Raw genomic sequence first — 25,334 nt, 5'->3', positions numbered from 1 at the left:
TTCAGCTAGAACCCTGCTCAGCTTCTGAAGCCTGCTAACCCACTTAGGAAGCACTTGTAGTTTCTCAGAGTCTGCAGTACAGTAGCCTGCTGATGGGCATTTTCTTATGGCTTGATGGTTTTTCCAAAGACTTAGCAATAAGATGTTGCCAAAGGCCCCTTTATTGGCTTGTACTTGACTGTAAACAGGTTTGGGGGAGAGAGTCGCACACCTTAAGACATTACATAACCTTGCTTTTGTGCCAGGGATTTTAATCTGTTTGTGCAGGTAAGCAGCTAGATCTGAGAGGAGCAATGGACAGGCTTTTGTCTCCTGCTTACCTCATTCCACTGCAGGCCGAGCTCAGGGGCTGCTGCGTGTGCTGATGACTCACACATACTTGTCTTCACTGCATGCTCTCTGCACCCTACTACATAGCATGCAGGAACCAGAGCAACCGAAGGTTGGGAAACACAATTATATAATATGTAAAATGACCACAAAGTGAAAGATTAACTGTATGGTTTTTTTTTTTTTTTTTTTTTTTTTTTTTTTTTTTTTTTTTAATTCATCACCTTTTTTCTAGTCTGAAAAAACAATAAACAAAACCTGCCAGGTCATTGCATAAGGAGGCCTGCATGGCCACTGTCTGCAGTCAGGTACAGTGCTGAGGAAATGCCTTGGGGACTGGCAGAGGACATGTCAAAGCTGTAGAATAAACTGTGGTGTCTAAACCCTGACAGCTCATTCCTGTGCTGCCAGCTCTGTCCCCGCAAATAGTGTACCAAGATACTGGGAAAAGCAGAGACACCGTGTTCAGGGAGCCAGGCCCAACACCCAGTGAAGCTGTCACTGAGCATCAGCCCGTGGACACTCATCCACTCACGTCCTCTTCACTGTCACTTGCCATTGCCAGGCTGTCCAAGGGGTGGCCAACATGTTCTTGCTGTTCAGAAGAAACTGCTCCAAAGAACAAGCAGGAAAACTAGAAGAGAAAAAAGCTTGCAGTTTATTCTGAAGACAAAGCCTGCACACTGAAGGCCCAGGCAGGCGGCATCTTTGAGAATGGGGCTAAGAGCTGTCGCTGTCTTTGATGGTGGTCAGTTGTGGACACCATATCTGTTCAACACACCTAGAGCCACCGTCAGACAGGACCTTTGTGAATGGCAGTCCATTGTGACCTCTCCTGGAACTACAAAAAAAGTTCACCAGGACTGGGAGAGGCAAGGAGTCTTCTGCAGTCAAAGGGGGGGTCGGTAGCTGGCTCCCTGCCCCCATTGAAGCTGACTCCCAGCCCTCTGCACTGCTGAAGGAGAGCACTGATGTTGCTGATGCTGAGATGTCCGGTCCTCTGCCCTCTTGCCCTCTCCAGCCGCTGCCCTTCCTTTGTCACAGAGAAGCACCACTCTGTACTCATCTCCTTCCTACCCTGTCTTAAGCTGCTGACCTCAGCACCTCCTGGGAACAAGTCCTGTGCCTGAACCAGCCTCCTGTAGCAGATGGCATGAGCTAGTCAGAGAGAAGATGCCTTGTGCAGCTTTTGATATCCCTCATTGCAGTTGCCCAGCTTAGCTGTGGTGAGCAGGACAATAGACCCCACCACAGATTAAACCCAGAACCCCCTTCACACAGGTAAGTAGTGATGAGAACAGGTTGCAAAGCTGATGCTGTCAGCCAGGTAGGCTAAAAACCTGACTGTGTGGCTTGGGCGATAGAAGAAGGGGACTTATGAGCCTAAGAGCACAAGAAGGTCCCAGACTCTGGCCCTGGCAGAAACTGAAAGGAGCAGGCCAAGTGACACCCTGATGCTTAGCTCACCAGTTCACACGGTGATCATTGGAGCTAGAGAGCACATTTGTGCTGTTCCTGCAGCTACATCTGTGGTCACCAGTTAAAGAGCCCACCTGCCTTAGCTAGAAGCAGTATTGCCTCTTAAGAGTCTCGCCTTGAGCAAGGTCAAGGTCCCTGAAGCTAGAGAAATGATGGGGGGAGCCTCTTCTGTCCAGCTATTTGGCCCAGTGCAGTAGCTTTCAGTAGTGTTCACCCATCCTCTGAGGCTGCAGAATTCAGGCTTATTTTAGTGTTTGAGCATTGTCTGACTTTGCTTAGGGGTGAGTCCTAGTCCCACCTGCTCTTGCTCCTGCTGTTTACCTGGGCTTAAAATCTGGCTGGCCAACAGCCCTTCCTGGGTCAAGCAGGGATGATGCACACACACACAGAGGAAGAAAGCTGGGCTGTGGCTCGGTGGTAGGGCACTCTGCTAACGTGCCAGAGACCTGGGCTCTGTCTCCAGCACCACAAAGCAAAGGAAGGCGAGAGGGCCAGTTTTCTGCTGGCCATGGGTCACTGTGGGCTGTGAGGCACATAAGCATGAGCAAAGCAATACAAAGGGCTGGGGAGATGGCTCAGGGTTTAAGAGTGTGTGCTGCTTTCATAGACCCAAGTTCAGTCTCCAGGATGCATGCTGGGTACCCAATAACTTCTGGCTTCCATGGGCACACTACTCAGACAGACACACATTAAGAAAACAATACTGTAGCACACCTTTCTACCAAGATAAGAATGCCCAGCTCTGGCAGTAACTTAGGATCAGTGGGCACGAGAGCTCAACTACTGGCACTGAGGAGGAAATAAGGCCATTTCCACATGACAGTAACTGTGGTGGAAGAACCTAACAAGATCAAGAAGACAGTTGAGCAGTTGGGCATGGTGGCCCACACTTTTAACCCCAGCACTCTGGAAGCAGAGGCAGGCAGATCTTTAAAAAGTCTAAGTTCTAAAACAGTCCTAAAAGATACAAGTGGGCTTAAAGAGAAAAATATCACCTGATTACAGGTGGCTAATACAACAGCATAACAGTGCTTTGCAAAGTTAAGTGTAAAATAATTGAGACACCAGCAGACACTTTTTATGGAGATGGGTGAGTTGCTACTAAAGTTTAAATTACAAGTGAATACTCACAGAAAAAATAAAAAGTCTGCAAAAAGCCACTAGCCCACCAAGCTGGAAGCCACTGCTGAAGTGGCAGTGAATAAGGACGAGACTAACGGGCAACCACAGCAAGTCAAGAGACTGGCACAAGGTTACCAAGTTTATAGCATGACTTAGGAGACACCAGAGCCGTGGGCAAAGGCAGGCTATAATTTTAACGGTGTCTAGGGTGGCTGCAAGGAAAGTTAGACCCATAATTTACAGCATACATGAAGAGAGACTCCAGACGGCTCAGCAAGTAAGCATAAGAGGAAAGACGTGGATGTCACTGGTGTAGGGAAAGCTTTCTAATTAACTCAAAATCATTTGAAATTAAAAAATTTTTACTATGTAAAGAAAAAAAAGCTTTGCACAGCTAAAACAAAAAACTAAAACTACAAAAAAGAAAACCCCAATGTAAGACACGTAGGTGAGTACAGCAAACATCACACATGGTGGCAAACAAGCCTGTGGATTCAGTGAGCACGTGCGAAGGGGACAGGGTTGCAGACTGCGGCTGTTAAGAGCACTTGTTCTTCAGTGAGACCCAAGTTTGGTTTCCATTACTCCACTCACAATCAGAGAAACGCAAATTAAAACCATACTGAGAGAGTGGAGACGTTGCTCAGCAGTTACATGCTCTTACAACGTGAGTTCCGTCACCCAAGTTGGGTGGCTTACCACTGCCGGTAAGTCCAGGGCATCTGATACCTTCTGATGTCTAGGCATTGCATGTGCACACACACACACGCAGACACATATACACATAAAAGCAAAAAGGCTTTAATTTCAGAGCTAAAGAGCAAGTGGACCTATGAATTTGAGGCCAACCTGGGCTACACAACGAGTTCTAAGACAGCCAAGGACCCAGAGAGAGACCCTGCCTCAACAATAAAAAGACAACAAGAGAGATGACTGTGGTTCAGAGTACCGGATGCTCTTGCAGAGGCCAGGCTCAGCTCCCAGCACCCACACAGGCTCGGCTCCAAGCACCCACACAGGGATTACAACCACCAGTAACTCCTGCTCACACAGACGCAACTCTTTATCTCTGTGCACCAGGTACCCACGTGACACACGCATGCATGGCCAACACATATACATAAAACACTTTCAAAGAAAAACAGACAAAGGCTTCTGAACTATAAGTTTGTCATTACGTGCCATTTGTAGACTTGGAGACTGTTACTGCTGCAGCAGGCCTCAACATCTGCACACACTTGTTCCTTATCACACTTTGAGGAGGAACTTACCTAAGGCCTCACCTCTAATAACAGATGTACGTGTGACCCAATTTGTTCTTGGAGCTTTTTACTATTTTAAGGCAAGGCTTCACAAAATACCCTTGTTGGCCTGGAACTGTGTAGACCAGACTGGCCCTGAGCACAGAGATCCTCCTGCCTCTGCCTCCCAAGTGCTTGTGACACCTTTTATAATTACAAACTACTAGGGGAATACAAAAAGCCACATAGAGTGGGTACCTTACAAGGAAGACAACATTGTAGTTGTGCGGACAGCAGTGTTTTCTGTTAAGTGCAGAGAGCAGCTGGAAAGCAGTGTTTATGTAAGAAAATATGTGCAGCTGCTTATTTGTTAAAGAAAACAAAGTGCTTGGTGCACAAGCTTGAGAACCTGCAGGGGTTTGGACCCCAGCACTAGCATAATATCACCTGTCTGGTACCCCAGGGCTGGGGTGGAGCAGGCCTGCCCGTAAGCTCATTGGCCAGCCACCACAGCTGAAGGAATAAACTTCAGGTTCACTGAGACCTTGTCTCAAAAAGTTAAGATAGAAGGTCAGTGAACCAGCTCAGGGAGCAAAACCTGGACTCCAGGCCCCACATAGTAAAGGACAGCATGGGCAAACATACAACTCAAATTGCTGAGTCTCTTTTTAAAAGATTTCTCTGTGTAGCACGGTGGTGGCGCACGCCTTTAATCCTAGCACTTGGGAGGCAGAAACAGGCGGATCTCTGTGAGTTCAAGGCCAGCCTGGTCTACAGAGTGAGTCCAGGACACAAAAAAGCCCTGTCTTGAAAAACCAAAAAAACCCAAAAATGTGTGTGTGTGTGTGTGTGTGTGTGTGTGTGTGTGTGTGTGTGTGTGTATGCATGTGTGTGCCACTATCCTTGACTACATAGTTCAGGGCCAGTGAGGATTGCGAAGGACCCTGTCTGAACACCAAAAAAGAGCCAGGGGTGGAGGCATATGCCTGTAGTCATAGCACATGGAGAGACAAACACGAGCTTAAGGCCATCCTTGGCTTCATAAGGAGCTCAGGGCCAGCTTGAGCTACACCAAAGACTCTCACCAGAACAAACAAAAGCCCTAGAAATGTCTACCACCATATGACTGCCCCAGCTGTGTCACTTCTGGGTACAACTATAGGACTCTTAACACACTCCAAGAGACGCACACCCATTTCTTTTTCTTTTTTTCTTTTTTAAGGACGAGTTTATTACCCTCCCTGCCCTCTTCTCCCCTCCCCTTTGCACATCCATTTCTTACTGGATTATTTTACAGTAGCCGCCTTATCTGTCCATCAGCAGTGCATAGAGAAACTGGTGTGCAATGGAATTTTATTCAGGGGGCTGGAGAGATGGCTCAGTAGTTAAGAGCACTGAATTCTCTTCCAGAGGACCTGGGTTCAATCCCCAGCACTCACATGGCAGCTCACAACTGTAACTCCAAGATTCAACATTCTCACATAGACACACATGCAGGCAAAACACCAATGTACATAAAATAAAAATGTAAAAATTCTAGTCATAAAATGAAATGACATCATTTGCTAAAGAATGAATATAAATAGATATCATCATGAAATAAGTAAAGCTGGATTCAGAAAAATGAATATTACATGTTTTCACTTACTTGTGGATCATACCTATACAGATACATAATGTGATAAATATGAACATATTCAATACATACAAAGGTGAAGGCAGAAGGGAGGCTTGAGGGAAGGGAGACTAGCAGGAGGGAGCAGGGGGAGGCTGGAGGAAGAGGAGGGTAGAAGGGATGATTTTGCTCAAAGTATGTAATATATTTGAAAGAAATAATCTTCATGAAATAAGGTGGCTAGGCCAGGACTACATCAAAGCAGATGCTGAGAAGTGGGCTGCGCTGGCCAACCTCAGCATTGCTCCCTTACCTTTCTGAGGGGTGAAGGGCCTGGCCCTTCCTCCATGTCACTGACAATAGTTTCAGGGACTTCAGAGATGTCATCCTGGCTGATGCAGGCTCTCTTGGTCTCTGCTGCAGAATTGCTGTCTGGAGGATCCTTGGGAAACAGCCTTTTGGGTGCTGCTCGAGAGATGCTCTCTGGGGCCTGGCTGGCTTGGCTTTTACCCACCTGAGCATCTGACTGTGTGGAGTCTGACCTGGGGTATTAAGAGGGATTATATGGAATTGTTTACTGGGAAATACATTTCATGTTACTAAGAGAATAAAGTGAGATGACACGGACAGCTGTGGAGTAAGAAGTCAGTAGAGCTGGATATGGTGGCGCACACCTTTAATCCCAGCACTTGGGAGATGGACACAGGCGGATCTCTGTGAGTTTGAGGCCAGCCTGGTCTACAAAGTGAGTCCAGGACAGCCAGGGCTCTGTGTAACAGAGAAACCCTGTCTCAAAAACAAAACAAAAACAAAAACAAAAAAACAAAAGAGGAGGAGGAGAAAGAGGAGGAAGAAGAGGAAGCCATCTACTAAGCACTTGTTGAGAATTAAGAATAACACACACAGTTGTCTAGAAATGCCCTAGATAGACCTGAGTCCAGCAAGCCAGCAGAGAATAGACATGGATTGTGCTGACAGGATCTGTGGTTGTTTGAATGACAACAGCCCCTAATGACTCTGGTGTTTGAGTGCTTGGTCCTCAGTTGGTAGAACTGTTTGGGAAGGATCAGGAAGTGTGGCCTTGCTGGGGGAGGCATGTCACAGGAGTGGCCTGGAGGCTTCAAAAGCCTCCCACCATCCCCAGTGCACTGTTTCCTGTTTGTGGATCAAGATGTGACCTCTCAGCTGTTCTGCTGCTATGCCTTTGCTCCACCATGTGGACTCTAACCCTCTGAAAGCATAAGCCCAATTAAACACTTTCTTTTGTAAGTTGTCTTAGTTGTGTTGTTTTATCACAGCAATAGAAAAATAACCAAGGGGGGATGGAAAGATGGCTCAACTGCTAAGAACACTGGCTGCTCTTCCAGAGGACCTAGGTTTGATTCCCCAAACCCACATGGCAGCTCACAAGTGTCTATAACTCTAGTTCCAGGGGATCTGACACCCTCACACAGACATGGAGGCAGAAAACCAATACACATAAAAATCTTTAAAAAAAAAAAAGAAAGAAAGAAAGAAAGAAAGATAACTAAGATAGGACTACATGAAACAGTTCAGTGTGCGCCTGCAGGACGGCTCAGTAGGAAAGGCCACTTGCCGCCAACCCTACGATCTGGCTTTGGTCCCTGGGATCCCGACTGCATGTGTGCCATGGCAGGCATGAACATGCACATGCATTCTCAGGCGTGTGTGTGGACATCAGAGGACAACTCCTAAGAGTTGTTTTTTCCTTCCATCATGTGAGTCCCAGGAATCGAACTCAGGTCATCAGGCTCAGTGGCCAGCATCTTTACCTACATGAAAATGCATGTTTTCAAATCATAAATCATGATATGAACATGTTTGCAATATATATGTCATGGAGAGAACAGGATACAAAATGACCTATGTCCTATGATCCTGCTCTTTAAAAAGGTAACAGTGAGCCAGTTGTGGTAACACTGGTCTAGTATTTGATTCAATTGTTTCAACACAAAGGCTTAAGCGCCCACTATACAAGTGTGAGGGCCCAAGTCTGGACCTTCAGAACCCATGTGGGGTCGGATTCAGTGATGGCAGGAGAAGCCCCAGTCCACAGGCTATCCACCTGCAACTGTGAATGGCAAGATGCCTAGTGTCAGGCAAAGTGGTAGGCAAGGACTAACTCCCAAGGCTGACCTCTGACCTCCCAGGCATGTGGTGGCACATGTGCCATCCCACAAATATTAAAAAAGAAAAACGGCTCCAGCCTCACCTTCGTGTCTGGGAAAGACACAGCGACTGTGGTGAAGACAATCTACTTGGGTAATCCGCTAATGTGGCCAAGGTGAAGTTCGCCTCCAAGAGCATGTCTTCAATGCTCAAAACAACCGGTCTAGAAGGACAAACCACACCCATTTTTATCAGCTGTTAGGAACACAACAGCGAGGACAAGGAAAGAGCATAAGCAGGCGCTCCTTCAGTATTTCCACAGGTCGGCAGACCGAGAGCAGGGAAGTCCTTAGCATCCACAGGAAGCTGATCTGATTTGGTCTTAGCTGGGAACTCCATTAAAGGTTCACACCCAGTTCACATGCTTAAACCATGCATAGCTTCCTAATTAGACAATCTTGTCAGCAACCAGTCAAATGTTTCACGTTGCAGAATTATCTCTCTTAGTCAAAGTACCAAATTATTATTTTTCCAAATTATTATTATTTTATTTTATTATTACTTTGGTTTTTCAAAACAAGGTTTCTCTGTGTAGCCCTGGCTATCCTGGAACTTGCCCTATAGACCAGGCTAGGCTAAAACTCAGGATCTGCCTGCCTCTACTTCCCAAATGCTGGTATTAAAGGCATGCACTACCACTGCCTGGGCCAAATTACTTCTTTTTTCTTTTTTTTTTTTTTTAAATATTTTATTTATTTATTTTGTATACAATGTTTTGTCTGAATGTACACCTGCAAGCCAGAAGAGGGCACAAGATCTCATTATAGATGGTTGTGAACCACCATGTAGTTGCTGGGAATTGAACTCAGGACCTTTGGAAGAACAGGCAGTGCTCTTAACCTCTGAGCCATCTCTCTAGCCTTCCTTTTTTGGTTTTTCAAGACAGCTTTTCTCTGTGTTATAGCCCTTGCTGTCCTGAACTTACTCTATAGACCAGGCTGGCCTTGAACTCACATAAATCCACCTGCCTCTGCCTCCCGAGTGCTAGGATTATAGGCCTCCTGTGTTACCATGTCCGATTCTTAATTTTGCTTTTTTGAGGCAAGGTCTAGTAGCACTTGCTGGTCTCAAACACTGTGTGGCCTAAGCTAGCCTTGAACTTTTGGTCTTGCTGCCTCAACCACCCACGTGCCAGGACTACAGACATGTGCTACCACATCTGGCCAAATTACCAATTATAAAGCACCATGTTATGGCATCTTTCAAACATTTAGTTTGATGAATGTTGCTAATACAGTTGAGGAAGTCCGTGCTCCCAAGGCTTTTGTTATGGTAACAAAATGAAAGGGACAAATTCAGAGTTCTCAGGGACCTACTTCCCAGGGAAGTCAAAGTATATGGCTATAGGAGCGTGCATCACTTCTGAGAAGGTGAGGATTCCCTGCAGGGAGAGGAGAAGAAAGTGGCAATCATTCCTTTAAAAGGACTAGTGAAAAACTGGCTCTGACTCTCACAGTAGTATTTGCTTACCTTCAGTTCTTTAAAACAAAATGTTATTTCAGTATCAAATCCAACCTGAAAGAAGTCAAACTCTTCTGGGCCAAAAGACATCTCACTGTACACAGAGCTGGTTAAATCTGTTCCATGTAGGAAAATAAAGATGAAAACAGAGGCGTGAGCTAGCGTTCAGCACAAACACGTAACTGCAAGTTAGTCAGCCAGGGAATCTTCCTTCTGCCTTAAAGGTGGAGGAGTTTAAGGTGCAGTCTGCCCCTTGGGTCTGGGCAGCCCTGTGCCTGCTCTAATTAACAGGAAAAGGCAAAGCCAGTGCACCGCCTGTGCCAAGCCATTTCTAGCAGCCAGCATAGCCCGCATGCTGCCTTCAGATCTTCAGGGGCTTCCGGCTAGCCATTGTGTAGCCACAGCTGGGGAGTCCCCAGGTGACAACCACCCAGCTTAGTCCCATTAGCCTACAGAGTCCTGAGGGGTAAAAAAGGGCTGTCCCAGGTCAGCCAAGGCTACACAGAGAAACCCTTCCCTCTTGCCCTGCCTTCCATTCTTTTTTGTTTTGTTTTGTTTTGTTTTTTGAGACAAGGTCTCTCTGTGTAGCCTTGGCTGTCCTGGACCCGCTTTGTAGACCAGGCTGGCCTCGAACTCACAGCGATCCACCTGCCTCTGCCTCTGGAATGCTGGGATTAAAGGCGTGCGCCACCACCGCCCGGCTTCTAGTTTTTTTTTTGTTTTTTTGTAAGGCAGGGTCTCATTATGTAGCTAGGGTGGCTTAGAACTCACAGTTCTTGTGCCTCAGCCTCCAGGAGCTGGATCGCAGGCTTCCTCTGCTATGCTCAGCTCAGGTAAGGTTTCAAAAGCCGCTCACCTCTTACTGCCCTAAGAGACCAGCAGTCTGACTGAGAGGAGCTTTGACTACATATGAAGAAAAGATGCCTTGGAGTTAGAGCTTTACAGTAGCCCAGATGGCAAGCACACAGAGCAACATGTGAACACTCCCGAAACCTAAGTCAGTTCCCCCAAGGCTGATTATAATGGTGGTTGCACACCCACAAGGATACTAAGTGACTACCTGTGAGTTATGGCATAGTAAAGCTGCCTTTTCAAGAGAATATGAGGGGCCCAGACCCCAAGTCCACTCATCACAGTGAGCTTCTATACCGTGGGAACGGCCATTCTGAGGCTGAGGAGCTCCACCCTGGCCTTCTGACTTTACTGTCAATTACACTTATCCAACACACACACACACACACACACACACACACATACACACACACAGATACCCACAAAGGATAAGCTAGAAAACAATTAGCATTTCATCCTCTCTCCTGACCCATGTCCTTTTCCTTTATCCATCCCTCCTCCACACCTAACATCACCCTTTCTTGTTTTCCTTTTTACATGTTATATTGTACCCACATATTTTTTGTTTACATATACATGTAAATGTTATAGAATCCACATATGAGGGAGAACATGTGTTTTTTCCCTCTGTGATTGGCTTACTCTCAATATTATAGAGTCTAAGTCCATCCATTTTCCTTCAAATTTTGTGATTTCATTTTTCTGTAAAGCTAAATATGTACCAGATTTTCATTATCCATTCATCTACTGATGAACAACTAAGTTTGTTCCCGTGTGTGTGTGTGTGTGTGTGTGTGTTTTGTTTTTTGCTTTAGTGAATAAATACTGGGTGCAAATATCTCTAGTAGAGTATGGAGTCCTTTGGGTTTATGCCCAGGAGTGAAATAGCTGGTTCATGGTAATTCTGCTTGTTTGTTTGATTGAGACAGGGTTTCTCTTTGTAGCCCTGGCTGTTCTGGAACTTGCTCTATAGACTAGACTAGTCTTGAACTTAGAGATTTGCCTGTCTCTGTCTCCCAAGTCCACTACTGTCTTTTTTTTTTTCCCCCCCAGGGACAGAGTTTCTCTGTGTAGCCTTGTCTGTCCTTGAATTCTCTTTGTAGACCAGGCTGGCCTCGAACTCACAGTGCTTCTGCTTCCCAAGTGCTGGGATTAAAGACGCGTGCCACCACACCTGCCTGGTCCCTCTCCAACATTTATTGTCAGTCCCTGACTACATTGGCTGTAGCAATACATTTATCTTTATGTCGGTATTTTGAGCTTCACATTACAAAACTGCTTTGGTGGGCTGGACGCTCTAGGCCAGCCAGGCCTAAATATTGAGACCCTGTATCAAAACAAAGAAACAAAAAGACTGATTTGGTAGATGCCCATAATACAGGGGGCTTTGGAGAGAGGTGTATTCACACAGAGAAGACGCCTTTTAACATGTCTTAGTGCTGCGATGCTTCACCCAGGCTCCTGGGGCGTGCAGCCTTAAGTATGGAAGAAGATGCTTTACAGAACCTCAACAAGAAGGCTCATCCCATATCTTGTGTCATAGCAGAGCAAACTCAACAACACGACTAGATGGTGGCCAGTCAATGACAGCTGTAGCTGCCAGGCACGGTGGTGCATGCCTGTCTTGGAAAAACAAAATAAAACAAACAAATAAAACCAACCAATAGCTGTAGCCACTCATTAGAAAGCTCTTCTTGGGCAATGCTCATGGGCTACTGAACAGCCACCTCTAGCCAGCCAGACCCTTTCACCAGCCATGTGTACCTTTTCCATGCCATGCTCTCCTGAGTTGCAGACCCCAGGGAAGCCATTACACTGGTATGGAGCCATCCCCTGGAGCCCACATGTCTACACACTAGGCTCACGGGTGACTACTTATGAAATGTGACCCAGGCAAGCCACATGGCCCCTCTGTGCTTCCACTATTCATGTCGGTAAGTACACCTGCCTCCCAGGCTGGCTCTGAAGACCAAGTGATCCCCAAGGCAGACTAGGGAAACACCACAGGCGCTGGACCCCATGTGAGCCCTTCACCTGCTGGCTTTTCACCTTAAATACCACAGCTCCTGACCTAGCACACAGCTCAGCAGTAAATGCTCATCTAGTGTGCATGTGCACGGCCTTGGGCACGAAGCCCACCACAGGTCGGCAACACAACAAGATAACCACACAGCTCTTTTCTACCTCAGTCACAGGGAGCAGAAGATCCCTGGTGAAGGCACTGCATAGAGCAAGGTGGCCCAAAGCAGTCCCCTTTCAAGATCTCAACACCAAAATTCCCTTCTACACAGCCTTGGGGGAACTGACTTAGATTTCGGGAGTGTTCACATGTTGCCCTTTGTGCTTGCCATCTGGGCTACTGTAAAGCTCTAACTCCAAGGCATCTTTTCTTCATATGTAGTCAAAGCTCCTCTCAGTCAGACTGCTGGTCTCTTAGGACAGTAAGAGGTGAGCGGCTTTTGAAACCTTACCTGAGCTGAGCATAGCAGAGGAAGCCTGCGATCCAGCTCCTGGAGGCTGAGGCACAAGAACTGTGAGTTCTAAGCCACCCTAGCTACATAATGAGACCCTGCCTTACAAAAAAACAAAAAAACTAGAAGCCGGGCGGTGGTGGCACACGCCTTTAATCCCAGCATTCCAGAGGCAGAGGCAGGTGGACCGCTGTGAGTTCGAGGCCAGCCTGGTCTACAAAGCGGGTCCAGGACAGCCAAGGCTACACAGAGGGACCTTGTCTCAAAAAACAAACAAAAAAAAATTAAACAAAACAAAAAAAGAATGGAAGGCAGGGCAAGAGGGAAGGAGAACCACAGAAAGCCAGTCCTTACATGAAAATATTTTTTCTTCACAACCCCTCTTAATTTTAAAGTGAGCTGAAAATTCAAAGCCATACACTTCAAATGTGAATCGTATAAATTTCCCAGGCTTGTACATCGATTTTGCCATTTTTCTACGGCTTGCCACTTCTCAGGTGGAAGAAGCAGGAGGTACCTTCCATCCCAGCCTGGCACAAGGCAGATGTCAGCCTTACCCAGTGATTCCCCACTTGAACTCTTGAGGCACAAGCTGCCTGGAGTAGCAGAGAAGGTGACTTCCTCCTGGCCTGATGTTAGAAGAGAAACGGCCTCGGCCAGCAGTCTGTGAAATGTGATGAAAGGCACCGATGTGAGGTGGAAACAGCAATAACCTTACTGCTATTCGAGTCTCGAATCTGGAAATAAACAGGCCTGTTTACTACTGAGGAAACTGCCTCCAAAAGCCTACCTTCTTTCTTATTGTATTTTTAAATTTTATCTTCCTTTGCAGGCCAACTAAGAGAGCTCAGAATCAAGGGCATGTGAAATGTCAGAACCGCTTTAGAAAACGTGCAGCGGCTGCGGTGTGAGCAGAACACTGGGGCAGATGGTGCCTTCCATTCTGGCTCCAGGCCAGAAAGGGGACAGTAGAAGATGAGCTGCTCAGACACAGCTGAGGATGAACTAAGCTAGACACTCGTGTGGTGGCTTTAATTGAGATGGCCCCTGTAAGCCTTGGGCACCTGAACACTTGGCCCTCAGCTGATGGAACTGTTTGGGAAGGATTAGGAGGTGTGGCCTTATTGGAGGAGGTGTACCATTGGGGGTAGGCTCTGACTTTCAGAAGGAAGGTGCCATTTGCAGTTAGTTTTCTCTTTGCCTCTTACCTGCAGTTTTGATATATGAGATCTCAGCTATTCCTGCTCTCGTGGTGGACTCTAAGCCAGTGAAACTGTAAGCCAAATTAAACTTATTTGTTTTTTTATTTATTTGAGACAGGGTCTATTTATGGAGTCCTGGAACTCAACTTGTTATATAGACCACCTTTAATTATGAAATGGTTATTGCAGGTATACATGCAGATAGAGCATTCATATACAGAAATAAGCAAATCTTATAAAAATATAAAGTACAGCATTTTAAATTAAAATAAAATAAAATTGCACTGTAACAAAACGAAGAGAAATGGCAAGTTCTGCCGTCCTTTTGCACTTGAGGAGTTGTTAGATAAAAATGACATTCTTAGGATGTGTGTTGTCTCCGTTGTTAGCCTGGTGCTAGACAATAGTTAGCAGGGCATCTTGATGCCAGAACACCAGGAACAACTATCAAGTTCATCTGGGGACTTCTCTCTTGTTTAAAGGGAAGGTGTTATATAAATGCCAAAATCTTGCTCTGAGCCAGAGCCTTGCTACGCAACGCAGGCTGGCCCTGAGCTCATAATGCTTTTTCTTTCTTTTGGTTTTTTGAGACAGGGTTTCTCTGTGTAGCCTTGCCTGTCCTGGACTCACTTTGTAGACCAGGCTGGCCTCAAACGCACAGCAATGCACTAGCCTCTGCCTCCCGAGTGCTGGGATTAAAGGCGTGCGCCACCGCGCCTGCCCGCCTTTCATAATACTTTTGTCTCAGCTTCTCCTGTGCTGGAACTTGAAGTAACTTTTTTTCTTTCTTTTGTGTTTATAGGTATCAAAGCCAGAGACTTGTACATGTTAGGTAAGAGTTCTGTCCCTTTGTTACACCCCAGCCCAGAAGATACCAAATAAACTTGGTGGAGGCTTTTAAGTTCTCACTTCAGGTATGAGACCCTGTCTCAAAAGGGTCTTTAAAAAAACCCAGAAAAACCAAACCAAACCAAAACTGTCAGCTGGACACACTGGCAGATGCCCATGATCCCAGCACTCAGGGAGGCAAGAGGCAGGTAGATCACTGTAAGTTCAAGGCCAGCCTGGTCTACAAAATGAGTCCAGGACAGCCAAGGCTATACTTAGAAGCCCTGGCTTAAAAAATTTAAAAACAAGCAAGCAAACAAAGAAAAACTAACTAAGCCGGGCGTGGTGGCGCATGCCTTTAATCTCAGCACTCAGGAGGCAGAGGCAGGCAGATCGCTGTGAGTTCGAGGCCAGCCTGGTCTACAAAGTGAGTCCAGGACAGCCAAGGTTACACAGAGAAACCCTGTCTCGAAAAACCAAAAAAAAAAAAAAAAAAAAGAAAGAAAGAAAAGAAAAAAAGAAAAACTAACTAAACATAAAATTATCAGCCCCCCGCCCCACTTTTTTTTTTTTTTTTTTTTTTGGTTTTCCAAGACAGGGTTTCTCTGTATAGCCTTGCCTGTACTAGACTCACAGTGATCTGCCTGCCTCTGCCTCCTGAGTGCTGAAATAAAAGCAGCACCACCATGCCTAGCCTTCTTAGACCCATTATTAACAATGAAAATGCAACAATTTTACTTATACTGCTGTCAAAATTTGTAATATTTATTTTGTCAGGCTGGAGAGATGGCTCAGAGGTGAAGAGCGCTGTCTGTTCTTCCCAGCAACCACATGATGGGTCTTGAGATCTGGTGCCCTCTTCTGGCGTGCAGGTGTACATGCAGGGAGAGCACTGTATACATAATATATTTATGTATGTATGTTTTATATGTATGTATATGTATGTATGTATGTATGTATGTATGTATTATACAAAGATTTATCATGTTCTCTACTTAGAAGAACTCATGTGCTAGTGACAATGGGAAGTGACAGTATTCGGATGGTGAATGAGTTGACAGAATTCACAGGAATGTAAAGTGTTTATCAGCCCCTGACCTACTACCTCCATTTTCAGGACTCTGTTGGGCAGCCTGTACCATGGTCCTAACGATCCACTTCCCTGTACTTGAGTGTGAGTTGGGCTTAGACTTATTTCTGAGAGAAAACAGCAGGAGCTACGGGGTGGTGATTCTGATGCCAGACTGGAAAAGGCCTGAGGCTTCCGGCTTTGTGAAAACTTTCAGGAATGGATCTTCCTGAGCTTCCAGCAGCCTTATTAGTGAGTTCTGCAGTGCCTCCCCAAGGTGAGCCTCCAGTGATATCACAGTTCTAGTGCTACCTGTCTTCAAACGCAGGAGAGACCTTGATCCAGCAACGTCCACTTAAGGCCCAGCTATTTCAACAGAGTAATAAGTGCCTGACTTATGAAGGCTCTACATTTGGGGAGAATGTGCTCCACAGCACTAGCTAACAGACCTATTCTGTGTACTATACAGGGTTGTTTCCGGCAGCAAAACTGGGGAAGCTACTTAAATGTTCCCCTGTAAGGTAATCAGTAGGAGATTTTAGCTCAGACACACAATGCAAAGAGAAAAGCAACTACTCAAAATCAGATTGATGTGGTGGCACACGCCCTTAATCTCAGCACTCGGGAGGCAGAGGCAGGTGGATCCCTGTGAGTTCGAGGCCAGCCTGGTATACAGAGTGAGTCCAGGCCAGCCAAGGCTACACAGAGAAACCCTGTCTCAACAAACAAACAAAGAAAAAAATCAGATTTATGTCAGTGAACTGATATCAAAAGTTCCTCACAGTAGCTTAGTTTCAAGGCAAGTTTAGAACCAGAAAAAAGGCTCAGCAGGTGAAGGGCTTGTTTGCCAGCATGATGACCTGCGCTCCTTCCATGCTCAGGCCCCGTGTGGTAGGAGAGAATGCCTGCATGCTGTCCTCTGACCTCTATACATGTGCAGCAGCATGTGCATTCACACACTGGCATGTGCTGTAGGCAGGGTCACCAGACTGCTAAGAGAGCTGCAGAGGGCCAGAGTCACACCCTTGCCATTCTGCAGTGCATTTGGATGAGTTGTGGGGAACAAAGATTCCTTTTGTAATTTACAAAGCCAGTAAGATAAAATACACCTTGCTCCAGAGTCATGGGAATAAACAGCCAATACTGCAACTGAAGCAAATGATTGAGCGCCTGCCGTTGACAAACATGGCTCACCCATTACCTAGGAAACAACGGAGTAAGAAAACAAATTTGCATAAAGTGTTCAAATGTCCTCAAGCTGTGTGTTCTACGGCTCAAAACAGAAGGTGTATAGATGTAAAGTAGCCCAACAGATTTTCTCCTTGGGCTGGACTCGAAGTGTAAAGCCACAGGGAGGTATTTCAGAGCTCCTGGTGGCCATCTTGCCTCCTCTAAGCAGCTGTCACCTACCTGTCTTTCTCAAAGTTTCTTTGTGACAATGTCAGTGATTGCTTTAAGTCATTGTTAGCCTTTTTAGAAAGAATAACTGGTCAGAAAGCTCTAGGAGGATGTGGGGGCAAGAGAGGGCAACAGAGTGTGACCAAAGTACAATGTACACAGCATGCCATGCCATAAAGAAACCCAGCACTGTGTGTGCTGACTTAAAAATAATCTTATAAAGTAAAGAAAAGCTCCAAGTGAGCTGTTCACTGCCTGAGAACGCTGTGTTCAGAAGAGAAGGAGGCGTCAGGAGACCCTTTACCTGGGTTTAATCATCAGGATGTTCGCACACAAACTCTTTTCAAAGAGGATTTTCAAGGGCTGGCTGTCTTGGAAATACACATTGTGAGTTCTTTTAATGCCTTAAAGAGAACAAAGCAACCTCTTAATAACTGTAAGTGCAAAATGAACAGGCTTTAAAAGCCTGCCTTTTACAGCTAAATTAAAGCAATAAAATTAAAGTAATGTTTCCTGTGTGGCAGGTGCACACAGCCTGAAGTAGAATGTGGCCTTAATTATGAAATGTGTTGTTGCCCCCTAGTGGACAAGGAGCAACACACCACATCCTCTGGGCAAACTAGACAGACAGGCCTCACCCAGCCCAGTGGTCTCAAATCTTGCACTCCTGATCCTCCTGCCTCTGCTTCCCAAGTGCGAGGACCACAGGCATGCACCACGATGCTCAAGTGCTGGCAATCACACCCGGGACTTCTTGCATGACAGACAGGCACTCTGCAAATTTAGCTATGTCTCCAGTCCCTGAAAAGAAGCATCTTAAATGTGTGGGAAACACTAACTGGCAAGACAGGTTATAGATTTCAAGCCTCTCTTTAGATACTTTATTCAGGACTAGCCTTTCTTTATAGGACGTTAGGCAGTCAGACCTCTAAATCCTGTCTGTGATTTATTTTTGCTTTAGGAGAAATAGCAAATACAGGCCAAGTATTCCTGTCCTAAATGCTTGCTGTTTCAGGGGCTGGAGAGATGGCGAAGAGCACCTGATGTTCTTGCTGAGGACCATCCTTCAGTTCCCAGCACCCTCAGACAGCTTACAACTGTTTGTAACTCCAGTACCAGGGTCTCTAGAACCCTGTGCACCAGGCATCCTGTCTCAAACAACAACAACAACACAAAAAACTTTGCCACCAAGTATGATGGCTTTAGTTTGAACCACACTAAATGTACACACACACACTTTTTTTTTTTTTTCAATTCTGAGCTGGAGAGAGATGGCTCAGCCATTAAAGGCTAGGCTCACAACAACAACAACAAAAAATATATAAATATTCTTTAAAAACTTCCAGGCATGGTGGTACACACCTTTAATCCTAGCACTCAGGAGGCAGAGCCAGGTAGATCTCTGTAAATTCAAGGCCAGCCTAATCTACATGGAGTTCTATGGCCAGCAAAGCTAGTCAGGCCTCATCTCAAATAAATAAATAAAACTTGACACTTGCCTCGTTTTACTGAATAGCAAAGATTCACTACTAGGGTTTTATCAATAGCCCTGGCTGGCTAGAAACTCACTATGTAGGCAGGTTGGCCTCAAACATTAGTAAACCTGCCTTTGCCTCTGAGTGCTGAGTGTGCACCACTGCAACCAGCAATTATTAACCTAATAAATATGCACATTTGTGTATTATCCACTTTTCTTAATTTGGCTATGTAACAAACCACTCAGAAATCGAGTTCCTTGTAACAGCTAACACATGTTATTCCTCCTGAGTTTGTTTGTTTATTTATTTATTTTTCATTTTTGGTTTTTTGAGACAGGGTTTCTCTGTTTAATAGTCCTGGCTGTCCTGGACTTACTCTGTAGATCTGGCTGGCCTCGAACTGACAGAGATCCTCCTGCCTCTGCTTCCTGAGTGCTGGGATTAAAGGTGGTTGCCATCACTCCTGGCTCCTCCTGAGTTTATTGAGTGGTTCTTGAGGTCTAGCCTAGGCTTAGACGTGGAGGATCATCTGGGGTGGGCTCATTGCAAAGAGCCTCAGTGGGAGCAACGAGGGTGCCCGAGGCCATGTGGTCTATCCCACAAGTCCAGCCCTGGCTTGTTCCCTGCCAGGAGAGAAGCTCTGAGGCACTGTTGAAGCAGCCAGGTCTTGGGGGCCTAGGCTAGGAACCTATGCAAACCACTGTTGATGTCAAAGTAAGGAGACAGACCTTCAACGGTTTGTTTTGTTTCTCTTTTTCCTTTTTGTTTTGTTTTTCTGAGACAGAGTTTCTCTGTTTTAGCCCTGGCTGACCTGGGCACCCTTTGTAGACCAGGCTGGCCTCGAACTCCCAGCAATCTGCCTGCCTCTGCCTCCCAAGGGCTGGGATTAAAGATATGCACTATCACACTGGGTTCAGACCCCAACTTTTTGTTTTGTTTTTCCAAACAGGGTTTCACCATGTAGCCTTGGCTGTCCTGGAACTCACTCTGTAGACCAGTCTGCCCTCTGCCTGCCTCTGCCTCAAGTGCTGTAATTAAAGGCATGCACCAGCACCACCCAGCCAGACTCCAACTTTTTAAAGTGAGGGGCTACTGATAATTTGGCACCAAAAATAAATAAATGAATAAATAAATAAATAAAAGGGGCTGGAGAGGTGGTTCAGCAGTTAAGAGCACTGATTGCTTTTCCAGAAGTCCTGAGTTCAATTCCCAGCAACCACATGGTGGTTCACAACCATCTATAATGTGATCTTATGTGCACTGTATACATAATAAATAAATAAATAAATCTTTAAAATAAAAAGAGACCCTGTCTTGAAAAAACAAAAATAAAAAAATAAAATTGGCAACTTTTGATGGCGACCACAGAGGGACAATCTTAGGAGCTTTAATAGCAATATAGAAGAAGCTGGAATGGTAAACTGAGGTTATGAAGGATCTAAGCTTGCTGAGGAAATATTAAGTTACGCAAAGTAGAGCTTAGCTAAAGGAGTCACAAAGATGAGCTGTACTGACCATGCTCTGTAGAAACTGCAGGAAGAAACACTTGTACTTGAACATAACTGAAGAGCAAGTTTGCTGAGGGTCTGTCTCTGTTGCCCTGGCCTGTTCCTGTGGAACCTCACTGTTTCTTCCCAGAAGCCTGGGGCATGAGGACAGAGTCACCCAGTGTACACAGCAGAGAGGGAAGGCTCCTGGAGCTCACATTCTCCACAGAGCTCACAAGCAGAGGGACAGAACTTGTGACAGTCAGCCTTGCCATCCTCCCAAGTATGCTCTCAGCACATGGTTTGCTGTTACATGGATTTAGATTCAAAGAGTAATAGTGCTACACCATTATATTTTAGAGAAAACTCTAAGGATTATAAATACGCACTAAAATAAAAATTACTCTAAGATAAATGTAAGTCAAAACTAAGAACTATGATTCTAACATCTCATGGAAGTGAATGGAAGGGTCCCACCTTCCATCAGACCATTCCTGAACACAGCAGATGCGGGCCACTGTCCCAGGTGTGGATTAAGTGCTCTGAGCCGGGCTCTCACTACATAGCTGAGAGCCTGGAACTGGCTGTATAGCTGCACTGGCTGCAAATTCATGACCCTGTTGCCTCAGCCACTTGATAGGTTCAGAGATGGGTGCTGTTACATCCAGCTAGGAAAACCAACGGAGATTCAGTTGAACATTTGAGTAGGGGACATACATATGTCCTGTGTGCTAGTGTAGGGGACATACATATGTCCTGTGTGCTAGTGTAGGGGACATACATATGCCCTGTGTGCTAGTGTAGGGGACATACATATGCCCTGTGTGCTATCGTGGGGTGGGTGGTGTGTGAGACCAGAGCACAATCTTAGGTGTCATTCCTTGGGGACTGTCTACCAGCTTTCATTGTTGTTGTTTTCCCTTAAAATGGAGCCTCTCACTGGTCTCAAGCTCGTCAATCAGGTAGGCTAGGCTAGCTGGACAGTGGATCACTTCCTTGCAAGGCTGACTGACTCATCTCCCCAGTTGGACATTTTTAAAAGCTGCTTTGTTTCGCATGCGGACAAGCGTGTGCCGTGAAGGCCTGAGAAAGTAACAGGGGCCACCTTACAGTACACCTGCAAAGACCACAGCTGCCACAGCTGCCATGCTCCAGACCTGTACATACCCCACTTCACAGTCAGTTTGCAGACTGTATGCATAGAAATACTAAGAATCTGCTAACCTGAATTTCCGGTTCACTCAGGTAACTAAGTTTTATTCCTTCTCAAGTCTCTGATGGGGTTGAAGACCAGATAGTTTAGTCTTATAACTCAACTTAGTTGGCTACAGGTTAAGATGTTTTGAGATCTATATAGATGTTCTAAGTTAATAGAGATATGATAGATAATGATTTTCATTCAGAATTTTAGACTCAACAAGATAGGAAGGATGTTTACTTCAAGTTTGCCAAGTACAAATGGCCACATCACTATGAATGCAACATTTATATAATTCCTGATTGTCTCGTGGTTCTTCCTGCTGTATGTAGTTTATTTTATTTATGTGTAATAATATAAATGTATGTGTTAAAAAAAAAGAAAGAAAAAAGCCGGGTGTGGTGGTGCACGCCTTTAATCCCAGCACTAGGGAGGCAGAGGTAGGCGGATCGCTGTGAGTTCGAGGCCAGCCTGGTCTACAAAGTAAGTCCAAGACGACCAAGGCTACACAGAGAAACTCTGTCTCAAAAAACCAAAAAAAAAAAAAAAAAAAAAAAAGAAAAAAGAAAAAAAAGAAAGAAAAAGAAAAAGAAAAAAAGAAAGGACTACTGAGAGACACGCGGCTCTCAGCTGCACCTACCGTGCCTGCAGAAGAACTGAATGACGACTTTGCCCTGATCCGACTTGCTGACTATCTTGCACCTCTCTACACTTCTTTCGAGATAATTCAGGCATCTAAAGATTGGCAGAATTGACTGCAACACAAACACATTGTAAACAACAAACACACTTAGTCTGGCTGTCCCATTAGCTTTTAAAACCCAACAGAGGAAAAGCCCATGTGTTTGTGAATGGTAGTCAGATGATTAAGTACAGTATAGCTGTTATGCCCTACACAACTGGCATTTCTCCCCTCTAAGAGAACACCAACTGTTTTTACCTTTATTGCCAATCTGCAATTTAAATTCAGTGGTATGCCAGAATCGATCGTCGTGGCTGAGGGTGACCATTGATAATGTTGAAAAAACACAGATGAGAACAGGACATAGCCATATGTTGAGTGACAAGAATTCACAGCTCTCAGAGCAAGCTGGAAAACATCAGTGAGCTGTTTCAGAGAAAACCAACTTCTATCCTGAATTAATTCTATTATGCATTTAAGGCCACAAATATATTCAAATGAAACCATGTGTGTTGAATTTGCACATGGTCACCTACACACTGTATCTATATTGAACACCCATTTACAAAATCTATACTATTAAGCTCTGAAACTGTAAAACTGTCAGTGTCCACGGTGACCATAACGCCAATGTACGAAGAAGAGTGGAAAGTGGTAGAAAAGAGCCTTGTGTGACTGATCACCTCATACCTTGTCCAAGGGGAGAAGTTATCACTCAATTCAGCCATTCTAGGAATGCATGCCTCCAACTGGTTTTTTTTTTCAAGATAAGGTCTCTCTGTGTAACAGTCCTGGACTCCCTTTGTAGACCAGGCTGGCCTCGAACTCACAGTGATCTGCCTGCCTCTGCCTCCCAAGTGCTGGGATTAAAGGCGTGCGCCACCATGCCCAGCTATACCTGCCCTTTCACTGGACTTACTTACACCTTTCTCAGATGGGTCTAGCCAGAGGTGATCACTCACTCGTGACAGAGTTTGTATTGCTTTCCCGAATACTGCAGAAGAAAAGAAAGGTTCTGTTCATGCTCCTTCGCAGCACTAAAGACAATCCCAAGACTACTTCTGCATGCTCAGGACTCAGAGGAAAACTGAAAGGACACTGTGGTCAACTGACCAACTTAACCACGCCTGTCAAATTCTTCCAGTGATTCTGTGGTTGAGCTCGTTGTTACTGCCCTATGGGTCAGACTGCCAGAGACGGAAAGAGGGGTCTTTGGTGCTGCAGAGACTCCCCATCCACCAAAGCACAGGTATCTGGGAATCGTTGGGAACCATCCTACCCAAATTTCAAGCCTATTCCGTACCATCTTCTTCAACCTGGCTCTACCATCCACTCTCGGCTTCTTGGGCAGAGGCTGGAAACTAACCAGCTACCGGCTCCCTTTGATTCATGGGCTATATACAACAAGCAGCCAGCATCTTGGCTTCCAGTATGATCGGGTTAGGCCACAGTGATCTCAACCTGGAGGCTCTGTCAAGTTCTAGCCAAGTGCATCACTGTGAGAGGAGGCACCATGACAGGAACTCACCACAAAGTGGCCAAACCTACGTGATGCCACTAAGCTGGAGCCACTGGTTTGAAATCCCTTTTTTGAGCTGGGCGCGGTGGCGCACGCCTTTTAATCCCAGCACTCCGGAAGCAGAGGCAGGCGGATTGCTGTGAATTCGAGGCCAGCCTGGTCTACAAAGCGAGTCCAGGACAGCCAAGGCTACACAGAGAAACCCTGTCTCAAAAAAGAAAAAAACAAAACAAAACAAAACAAAACAAAACAGAAAAAAGAAATCCCTTTTTTTCTGAGTAGATCTGAATGATGATTTCCCGTTAACGTTTGACTTTTAGGTTTAGGGTAGAACAAAGCTCAGGCTACACTTGAGAGCTCAATTATTAAGCTGATCCACACAACATTTTGTCCATCAAGGAGTACTGTGTAATACCCTTTACACACATAGTAAAAACACAGTAAATCTACAGCGATATAAAATTCAACAAAGTTATTTCCCCGGCAAACCAATTTCTGTGCTAATGCTTTCATTCATTTTCTTTTTGGGTTCTCTCGTCCTCTGTAAGGGGGTGAAACCTAGGGCCTTGTACGTGCCAGGCAAGCTGTCTGTCCACTCAGAAACTCTGTCCCCAGCCCAATCATTCTCTTTTATAAGGCTATGCACAATGTAGTTCCCCATATCACCCTTCTAATTACTGAGCTCATGACATGTATTTTTTTCCATGCGTATAGCACACTGTCGACGAAGGTGTTAATATCTGTGTCATTTTCCAATTGAGGAAAACTGGCTTCAAAGTCATATAGTAGCTTGTTCAAGATCATACACTAAAAATACAAAAATAGGGCTGCAGAGGTGGCTCAGAGGTTAAGAGCACAGGCTGCCTCTTCCAAAGGCCCTGAGTTCAATTCCCAGCAACCACATGGTGGCTCACAACCATCTATAATGAGATCTGGTGCCCTCTTCTGGCCTGCAGGTGTACATGCAGACAGAACACTGTATACATAATAATAAATAAATCTTAAAAAAACAAAACAAAACAAAACAAAAAAACAAAGTTCTCTGGCAGAATCTCGAATAAAGGGCAGGGTGTTTTCCCTGGGCTCCAAATAAATAAATAAATAAATAAATAAATAAATAAATAAATAAAACTTTTTAAAAAGGTTTTTTTGAAACAGGGTTTCTGTGTAGCAGTCCTGGCTGTCCTGGACTTGCTTTTGTAGACCAGGCTGGCCTTGTACTCACAGAGATCTGCCTGCCTCTGCCTCCCGAGTGCTTGGGATAAAGGCGTGCGCCACCACGCCCGGCCCCAAATAAAACTTTTGCTGGTCAAGTATTACTCTCTCCTCAACTTCTCACCACAACAGCCTTCATCAGTCTGAGACTAAGGCCAATGCCACAATTCATCTCATGGTCACCAAATTAAATACTAGGCATAAATAAAACAGACTGGCCATGCTATTCGAAGCCCAGCAGGGCCCTCGTGAGGGGCGCTACGGCCAGGCTTCGCTTCCTCAGTCATGGCGAAGGATGGCAGAGGAACCGTAAGAAGGCATGGAGACACTTCACGGATGCTAGGCTTTTCCTCTTCTAAGCAACAATGCGAGAATGTCCGCTCCACCTTTCACCTCACCGCCCGTCATCTCGCACTTCAGCATTGCTACCGGGATAACAGGCATGGCGGGTGGAAGCGCGCCGGCCGCAGTTGCCCGGATGTAGGCCGCACTTGCTC

The 25,334-nt window shown here is 45.5% G+C and overlaps 1 protein-coding gene across 1 annotated transcript; it reads right to left on the bottom strand.

The window, feature by feature from the left end:
- Window positions 1-762: 762 nt before the first annotated feature.
- Window positions 763-25,315, bottom strand: Rad9b (RAD9 checkpoint clamp component B). The gene is made up of 11 exons (XM_051161556.1): window positions 25,224-25,315; window positions 23,027-23,097; window positions 22,362-22,511; window positions 22,062-22,176; window positions 17,563-17,662; window positions 13,319-13,425; window positions 9,448-9,554; window positions 9,294-9,358; window positions 8,021-8,140; window positions 6,101-6,329; window positions 763-964 (listed from the first exon to the last, which is right to left on the bottom strand). Exons 1-11 carry the CDS (start codon window positions 25,279-25,281, stop codon window positions 854-856), a joined length of 1,233 nt encoding a protein of 410 aa, XP_051017513.1. The 5' UTR covers window positions 25,282-25,315; the 3' UTR covers window positions 763-853.
- Window positions 25,316-25,334: the final 19 nt, after the last annotated feature.

The sequence above is a fragment of the Acomys russatus genome, chromosome 19 (genome assembly GCF_903995435.1).
Source record: "Acomys russatus chromosome 19, mAcoRus1.1, whole genome shotgun sequence".
Lineage (NCBI taxonomy): Eukaryota > Metazoa > Chordata > Mammalia > Rodentia > Muridae > Acomys > Acomys russatus.
Note: the sequence above shows the minus strand (reverse complement) of the source record. Positions and strands in the feature narration are given on the sequence as shown.

Excerpts from the sequence above, each read along its gene's own strand:
- Rad9b (XM_051161556.1), bottom strand. The coding sequence starts at position 25,281 with ATGCCTGTTATCCCGGTAGCAATGCTGAAGTGCGAGATGACGGGCGGT. Across the intron at positions 23,098-25,223 it reads GACGGGCGGTGAGGTGAAAG|TATTCGGGAAAGCAATACAA; the intron begins GTGGAGCGGACA and ends TTTCTTCTGCAG. Across the intron at positions 17,663-22,061 it reads TCAGTTCTTCTGCAGGCACG|GCATTAAAAGAACTCACAAT; the intron begins GTAGGTGCAGCT and ends GTTCTCTTTAAG.